At 39.8% G+C, this 8912-nt stretch overlaps 1 protein-coding gene across 6 annotated transcripts in view; it reads right to left on the reverse strand.

Moving 5' to 3' along the window:
- LOC109530382 (receptor-type tyrosine-protein phosphatase eta-like) overlaps window positions 1–8029 on the reverse strand; it is a 39079-nt gene extending 31050 nt beyond the window's left edge. For 4 of the 6 annotated variants that reach the window (XM_019894043.1, XM_019894042.1, XM_019894040.1 and 1 more), the window contains exon 1: window positions 7787–8024. In XM_019894043.1, the coding sequence (XP_019749602.1) occupies window positions 7787–7855 (69 nt within the window). In that variant the 5' untranslated portion in view covers window positions 7856–8024. Of the gene's footprint in view, window positions 1–7786 lie in introns of all 6 variants that reach the window. The other 2 variants (XR_002171004.1, XM_019894044.1) reach the window with 2 other exon arrangements.
- Between the last annotated feature and the right edge of the window lie 883 nt (window positions 8030–8912).

Below are 8912 nucleotides of genomic sequence, written 5' to 3' on the forward strand. Positions count from 1 at the left end.
ATGGTCGATGTTTGCCAGCACTTCTGTGAGAGCAACATAGTAAGGCTGCGCATTTGCTACAAGCATTCAACAGGACACTACTAAAGGAACAGCCCAAGTGAGATGGGCTACTTCCAAATACAGCCTCTCTTACCAAAAGAAATTAAGTGTGTGTGCATGTGTGTGTGTGTGTGTGTGTGTGTGTGTGTGTGTGTGTCTGTCTGTCTCCAGGTATCCGCCTCCCAGAACACAACCACAATCACTGTGGGGATCAGAGGACATGGAACTATGGGATGTACTGTCCCCAGCACAGTACTGTACCAGCATACGCAGCGAGTTGCAGATATCTGTCAGAGAACCACGTCAAGAAAACATCGTCTAATAACCGTGGGCAATGTCACAAGGAGGAAAGCATGCACAAAAGCAAACATACCCACCAAACATAGGTAGGGTTAACCTTCTAAACTAAATTTCCCAGTGAAATCAATCTTCTTCGCTTACAAGAAACTTGTAGATGACAGCATTGAGTTCCAACTTGCAAAAAATGCAATTAATAACTAATGTTTAGTGGCCGCGTAGGTTATCGCCAAACAACATTTTCGGTTAAAATATAGCGCACTATAATTATATGCAGAGGTGTAAGAATGCATCATCACAGCACATTGCAACACAAGAACGCCATACTGCAGTTGGGTCATTTGAAAAATGTGGGACATTTAAATGAACAGTTGTGTAGAATTTAGTGCCGTCTGTTGGTGAACTAATAGAATGAAACAACCAAGGCGGAAAGTGCATACATTTTGATAGATGCGCTCGATGGTGACTAAGAGAGACTACTTTTCGCAAGCCTACCAGAATTGTTCAGGAGAGGCGCAAGCAAAATGTTATCCCAAACGACGAAACAAAACGAGTATTGCCTCAAGTGACGGTGTATGTGCAGGGCGATTTTTACACGTGCTGTGGTCATCATGTTGAGGCACTATGTGTGTCTCCTTCGGGGCTCCATAGCAGAACATATGATGGCGAAACATGGCAGCCTCCTGTAAGGGAAACGCGCCCTATGAAATATCATTAGCGATTACTTCACTGTCTGATTGGTTCCCAGCTGTTGTCACATGGGTGCCTGCAATTTGCTGTTCCAGCTAAGTCACGACACACTTTAAAAGACGTTAAGAACCATTTAAAAAAAAAACCCCACATAATTCTTTGTATTTTAACTGTGCATGCTTTGGCTACTTGTGCCTTCCAGAGCACCTTATTAATTAAGAAACTGTTCATGAATATGACAACTGCAAATAATAAACATGTTTTTAACATTGACATCTGTAACAATGAAATGTCGTATGTCTGGACTGTTGTAACCTGAGGACTCCCTGCAAATGTAACTTGACAAAAACAAACATAACTATTTCATGAAAAAAATTAAAGAAAAAAATTAAATTAATGTCTTTTTCTGATCATCTGAATAACAGAACAGGGTTGGATTGAGTGACACATTCTATTACATCTGAAAACAATGAAAAAATAATTACTGGTCTCTCCATAGTCACCACATTTATCTTGATGAGTCATACACATTTTTTTATTCTTTCTGTAGATGGCTAAAATGTTTTTACAACGGGGTTGCGTGTATGTTGTGAGACACAACTTCAGAGCGTAATTACGACTGTGTAGGATATATCTGTGATAAATAAAAAATTTTGAAAGCGGATGTCAAAAATGTTTTTTTTGCAATGACATGTTCTATGTACGTTCACTACTCTAAACAAGATATTCTGATTGATATTGTGTTTGTGGAGATGTGGAGAGTGACTTAAGCACACTTAAGCAGAAAACCCCCCCACGGGTATTTCATCCATTTTATGGAGTGGCTATTTTACCTTGTACTGACACCTGCTGGCAACTGAAATTAATGTCACAATGCCTCTGGGCTCAGTTTGTGAATGCCACAACTCACTTGTATTCTGGGTTTGGTCACGTAACGTTCAATGTGGCTCTTGTAATTCCTTTTCAATGCAGCATGTGAGGGATGCACTGATAGTCCTTGACGTAGTGGAAGAATAAACGGATTTGCTTGTGTCCTGCGGCAGCTCGAGGTAGGCAAAGTGCGTTTATAAGGAATTGCAAGCAGACCTTCATGGGCGGATGATATAAAGTTGGCTCGGGAGAGAGGCCGCCCTGTACGTGTCCATTTGTGACTGTTCCTGAGGTACCATTCAATCTACTTTTCCCATGGCACACTGGAAGCGATTTTTTTGTGCCTAGTCAATCCTTTTATTTTCTTTCTCAGCTGTCTTTCGTAGGTCTATGAGTGAGGCCAGCAAAATTTGGGTGATATATCACCAACCAATTGCAGGGCACATATAAACAGACAACCGTTCACAATCATGTTGCCACTTATTGACAATGTACGACTGTCCGTGTTTTATGTTATGTGTTGTGTTTGTTATTTTACTTTATGATAACTGTTTTGCTAAGCGCTTTGTTACAGCTGCTGCTGTTGTGAAAGCGCTATATAAATCAGGATGTATTGTATATTGTATTGTATGTTTCTGAAATGTTGGAGAAAGCCAGGCCAACCATGCACGCATGAGGAAAATATGCAAATGCCACACAGAGGGACTGAAACTGAAACTCTCAAAACTCACATTCAAACCTCCTAAATCTTTCTCTTAGGTAACTCTACATTTTTGGCAGACAATGAAAAATAAAACCTGAATTCTTTGTGATCTGACTTGCTCAATTGGCCCTGACCTGCATGGCGGTCACAGATAAAATTATCTGCTATCTGTTGACAATAAGGCCTTTGAGGTCCAGGGTGGAGCCTGTGTCTCATTTCCATGCACTGGGGGAACTGTGACTCTTTGTAGTTCATCTTGTACATGCACAGCCTCGAGTCGCCACACTGGTTCTAGGCAACTATATTTCTTTAAAACTGGACCATCCTCATCCAGTCCCGAGCGTTTAGTGAGTGGGTGGAGGTCGTGGCATTCCACAGAGAAAGACTTGATTTGTGACTTATGTGACGCATTTTCATCATTTAGATGCAGTTACACAAATGCATTCTGCCGAGACGTGTGTTTTATTGTTTTATTATTCCGCTGTGCACATTATTCAGTCATGTGAGTAGACTCAGAAGAGTGTCAATCACACTGTGGTCATACTCACTGCCAGCCACTTCTTGTGAAAATACCAAACGTCCCATTTCCTTGTTCCAAGATGTTTCCCACTGATAGCAGTGTCACCACCTTTTCATTTCTCGTACAGTGAGTGGGCCCGTCAGAGAGAGAATGTAACCATATAAAGGCATGGCCATTCACTCCATACCATGATAAACTCATGCAAAGTGTTGTACTTTTCCTGAGTCATTTGAGCGTGAGGATCAAGTGAGTTCACACGCACGCCTGCCCTATTCCATATTGACTTTTGAAGCACTTAATTGAACACCCAACAGGCTGAGTGCTTTTTAATTTATGTCATCGTAGATTCATGGTTGTGTTGGTTATCATGAGTTTGTAGATAACACATGTCAATGTTTTAGCTACATTTGATCAAGTTTAGTAGGACTGCATCCCAGTCAATGGAAGACCAAATTTTCCACCTGGAATGAGGAGGCCAGATTCCCTGCTACGTCTAATGCTGTTTTGATGAAACAATTCGTCTGACCGCTCAGAGGTTCACAGGCTTGGTCACTAATTGATTAGATGAAGGGACACAAGGAAGCACTGTGCTTATTCAGTTCCGGTCTGACGTGGTGTGTTTGCGCAACATGAACCGCAATAGGTTCAACTGGACAGGAAGATGTCAGAACAAATTTTATGTTTCAATTTCAAAAAACATCAGACTGAAATTTTCTGTTGGGACCTTTCACCCAGTCCTTTTATCTTAACAATACTATCCATCCATCCATTTTGAATGCCGCTTATCCCAGCTGCTTTCGGGTGGAAGGCGGACTATAACCCTGAACTGGTCACCAGTCAGTCGCAGGGCATACATAGAGACAAACAACCATTCACACCAACATTCACACTGTCCTGCACACGAATAAGGCGAGTATACCACTACACCATCAGCGGCACTCACTATATTATATTAACAGTAAATAGCAGAAAACTGCAAATTCTCAGTTGAACTATCAGCGGAGCCTTTTCTGTAACTGTGAACATGGTTCAGCGTTGTTGTAAAACACTACTATGTTCATTGTATACACTGTATTTTTATGACTTTGGCGACGGCCGGCGGGCTTCTCTGCCTCACTTTTGTAAAACCAGGAAATGAGTGTGGGCAGCAGAGTTGCTTGCTGCATCGCTGTTGGCCAATCAGCTGCATCGCTGTTGGCCAATCAGATGGCAGTGATGTCACAGCCCAGCTCGACCCCAGATATGACCCCAGTCTGATGGAAAAGAGAGCGCTCAGCCACTGTTAACGGCTGTAAAATGAAAAGAAATTTAAGTGTGTTATTTCACAGTGTCTCTTTTCTAGTTCCATAGACATTATGACGTTTGTATTTTTTACCACCTGTGGTACGCTGCTGTGGTGGAATAACGAAAAAAAAGGCCACAAAATAGCCAAACACTTGTTGAGTTAGTACTGTAGAGGCTCACTAAACCAATGAATTGTCTCTCAAATTGAGATGCCGAGATACGTGAAGTCACTTTGGTTATATTTTTATGTCAAAAATCGATTGATTTCAGACTCGTACATTAGAGCATATACTTTAGTAGCCATCCCTTGTTCTTGCAATGCTCATTTTTAACCAAAGAGCTCCTTGCTGTGAAGCAACAGTTGCACTTCAAGTAAAGCCTCAGGTCAAAAAGATTTAACTTTACAGTCGCAGTGCAAAAGAGGAGATGCCCAAACGTAAAAAGCATGTATATTCGCAGGGCAAATTTCAGCCCATTGGCCACCATTCAACGAAAACCAGTCTGGCCATCGGCTTAACGATATATGAAGTGAGATGACGGGTTGCTCACTGCATGAGACAGACCCACACCAAAAACAAACAAATTTTAGCATGGCAAGAAATATTGTGTAAAATATGTCGACACATTTTGATCCGTGGGGTTTTCCGATAAAACATGCTTTAGGCAACTGGAAACTGTTTTAAATTGAGAAAAAAAAAATCACAAATTGTCTCCTTTCAAGGACATTGTTCTATTCTTGTTTGATTGTGAAAGATGAAGAAACATATGGGTTGTATCAGTATGCAAAAAAATGAGGAACTTTGAAATTTCCCCTTTTTCAGGCTGAACTTCCTTTGTTGGACATATTTTATCTGACTAAATGAACTGCCCTTGTTAAATTGTTTTACTCTTGTATATAGCTAATAATTTTGGTTTTCCATGACCTAATGGAGTACAAAACAGTGTCATAACCCTGAGGATACATAACACAAAGTATGATGAGAACATATTACCGTATATTATGAGATCATGGGAACTACACATATTAAAACAAATCATGAATTAAGAAGTTATCAATTTAAGCATTTCATTTCTAACAGGTCTTCATAGCTTACAAACATGATTTGTTCTTTCCAGAAGATTGAATGGACTATTGTTGCTTTCTATCATTTTGTCTGTTGTAATAATTCAAAAATTACATCTTTCATTGGCATATTGTGAATGTTCAGCCCAAACTTCTGCATTTCCTGAGCGCACACAGCCGTGACTTTTTCACTGGTGAGAATGTATGACCTTTAACAGGCACAAAACTGAACAGAATGTTAGATTGCACCCGTACAACTACATCAGCCATAGTGTGGTTTCTTATGTAATGCTAAATGCACCGTTTACTATGAAACAATGGTCATAGAAAGGGTTCCGTCAGTCGTCATCTGTACCTGTGGGTAAAAAACAAAAAACAAAAAAGGACGTTTCGCTTCTCTCACATAATCCTCGTCAGCGATAGACAACTCTGACGAAGCTTCTGTGAGAGAAGCGAAACGTCCTTTTTTGTTTTTTGTTTTTTACCCACAGGTACAGATGACGACTGACGGAACCCTTTCTATGATGGAACTTTCCTGTACGACTGAGAGCCTCCACAAGTATGAAACAATGGACACTGTTGTCACTGCTGTCGTACATACTGTATGTAAAATCAGCCCACTGAGAGATACTGGTGCACAGGATGTGACTGGGAACAATTAGAACTTCACTTCATTAGATGGGGTAGCTGTACCTAATATAATAAATTGGTTGTGGTGTGAGGGATTGTTTTGGCCACAGGGATGGCAGGGGCATTGAACTGTTTCTCATTCCAATCCTAACCCATCTGTATTGGCCACATGCCATTCTCAACCCCTCTCACCTTTTTTCTATCTGGAAAGACCAGCGCAGCGAGGACAGGTGGGCCAGTCTACACACACTCAATTATGTAATCCCACTTCACTGGCATGCATTTTTAACACTGTTCACTCTACACTTGGTATCACTGGTTTGTTCAGGTTATTAGTATTACATTTCCACAAAAATGTTTCTACTCTAATCCATTCATCAGACACTTCTTCAGGTACACCTACATTATCCACTGGTATCCAATTTAAGTGTGTTAATATTCTTGCATTTACAAATACTCTATTGTGGCAGATTAATTTAACAATATGTTTATTGATGTGATTGTATTGTGTAGTGGTGCACATGTTTATGTCTCTTGATCTGTACATTGAGGCAGTGCAGTGATCGTTATCACTACAAACCACAATAACAAACGTGGTTGTATTATTATCAGCAGTCAAAAGTGATTTGTTATTATTGTATCCCACAGCTATCCATGGGATGAATTGGATTCACAGTTGCAGTCGTACACAGTTTATACCTAAATATCTTTTAGAATGCAGTATTAATATATCTGATATTACATTTACATCTATCCATCCATCCATCCATTTTCTAATCCGCTTATCCTCACAAGGCTCACAGGCGTGCTGGAACCTACCCTAGCAGTTTTCGGGCAGTATATACAATACAGTATACACTAGGCCAGGTGGGATACATTGTTGTTATCTACGTCCATATTTACTGTATGAACTTTATTAAACCCTTCTAGTCACCTGGTGGATTGAAAAAAATTCTGAATGTTTTACATTTTATTTTAAATATAGGACAGTTTGAGGATTCAACTACTTCTGGTGGTCTAATTTGAAATGTTTTTCTGTGTATGTTAATATGTACATATTCATTGTTTTATCATAATTATTATCATTACATTTTAATCTTCTTTTTTTCTTTCTCGGTTACCAGTCTGGTTCATTTCTTACCAGCAATTTTCATAGGTCAATGTGACCAGCTGTATGAATATTTAAAAAGTTGACTTAAAAATGATATGAAATACAATTTAAATGTAATGAAACAATAACACTATGATAAGTTTTTTTTAAAAAATTGAATTGTTAACTCTGCAAATTTTAGCTTTGAATGTATTTTTAACTTTCAAAGGATTGTGCTAATGTTGCTCATATTGAGTCCAGCGGGTTTCTATGGACAGCCTTATTACACTCCGTTCTTGTCTTGTGCTAAACAGCTAATCATTGTTCACATTTTAACAACTAAAGGTCAGTGTCTTCATTACGCGCTGACGTGAATTTGCTTCAGATTAAAAAGCCCCATTCATATTAGTACAAGCTATCATAGCAGCCATTGTATCTTTTTGCGACATTTCTCCGCAAACTTTGCACCTGATGTAAAGTAAAGTCAGGCTGCTGTGCAACAGGTGCACTCAGCCACTTCTGAGTGAGCGCTGTCTTGATTCAAGCAAGGGACACCTTTCTCTAGCGTGACTATAAAAGAGCTAAAGAAATTCTGTTTACCTTTATGAGTGCGCTGAATTGAAGAAAAGTCCACAAAGAGGCGATGACGCGCAGCGGCGACGTCTTCATGATGACCACAAAAAAAAAAAAGGTCACGTAAAAACTTTTTATAACCACTTGGCATACCCCAAAAAAACGTTATTTGTTTCTTCTTTCACTGTCAAAATGTCACGACATAAAGAAGGGCAAAGCGAGATGGGGAAACCGTGTTCCTCTGTGGGAACAGGGAGGAGCGCGTCATTCGGAGAAAGTTGCATGAAGTAGTTCACACTCCTCCTCCTTCCCCCTACTCCTCCTCCTCATCATCATCATCATCACGGAGGGCAAGTTGGTCAAGCAGAATTGAAGGAGTCATCCCACATTCCGACCATAACTTGGCCACAAAGGGTGAAGGAATGCATCGTCCCCTTTCGGGGGCACTAAACAGAGCAGCCAAGGCAAATATTTGCAGGAAACCTCCCTTTAAGTTATCGTGATCTTCTTTACAGTGGACAGAGGTGATGATATTCCCGTGTATGCAGAAGTGGAGTGAAGTATGAGGAGGAGGACGTAGGAGCAAATCTAATGTGACTTTTGCATGCTGAGAAAAGAGTTGAAGTGCAAGGTGTCCGCAGAATTTCAATAGGCGAGGACGTTGGTAAATTGATTTCCTTAAAACGAAACATTTCCTTAAAAATAATGGAACTGGAAGTAACCTGCCACGAGGTCAAATGTTTGTGATCATCAAACCTTTACTTACTGTATACAGCCAATCTTTAACAGCAATATTTGTAGTCGTCATAGAGCTGTAACAGTTGGTCTGTTCTGCTAAACGCATAATGTAAAGGTGATATAGCTCACAGAGACACCTGTTACTTTTTAATGTGAGTGTAAAAGTAGACTTTCAGTCAGCAGCTAACCACTTTTGATTGTAAAACATTAAAACAATAGCTAATGGCAAACGTGTTATGTTAAGGTGAATCACGTTTTTTTTTCAACTGGTTAGCATTCTGAATTGTCATTAATGTGTAAAAAGAATTTAATACTGCTATTAGGAAATAAACTATTCAGCCTCAAGTTTCATGAGAAAAGGTGTAATGCAAAAGAGAATCATATCAGATGCATGTCACTTTTAACAAAGGTCGAA

Source organism: Hippocampus comes, unplaced genomic scaffold, assembly GCF_001891065.2.
Source record: "Hippocampus comes isolate QL1 unplaced genomic scaffold, H_comes_QL1_v1.1 scaffold104, whole genome shotgun sequence".
NCBI lineage: Eukaryota > Metazoa > Chordata > Actinopteri > Syngnathiformes > Syngnathidae > Hippocampus > Hippocampus comes.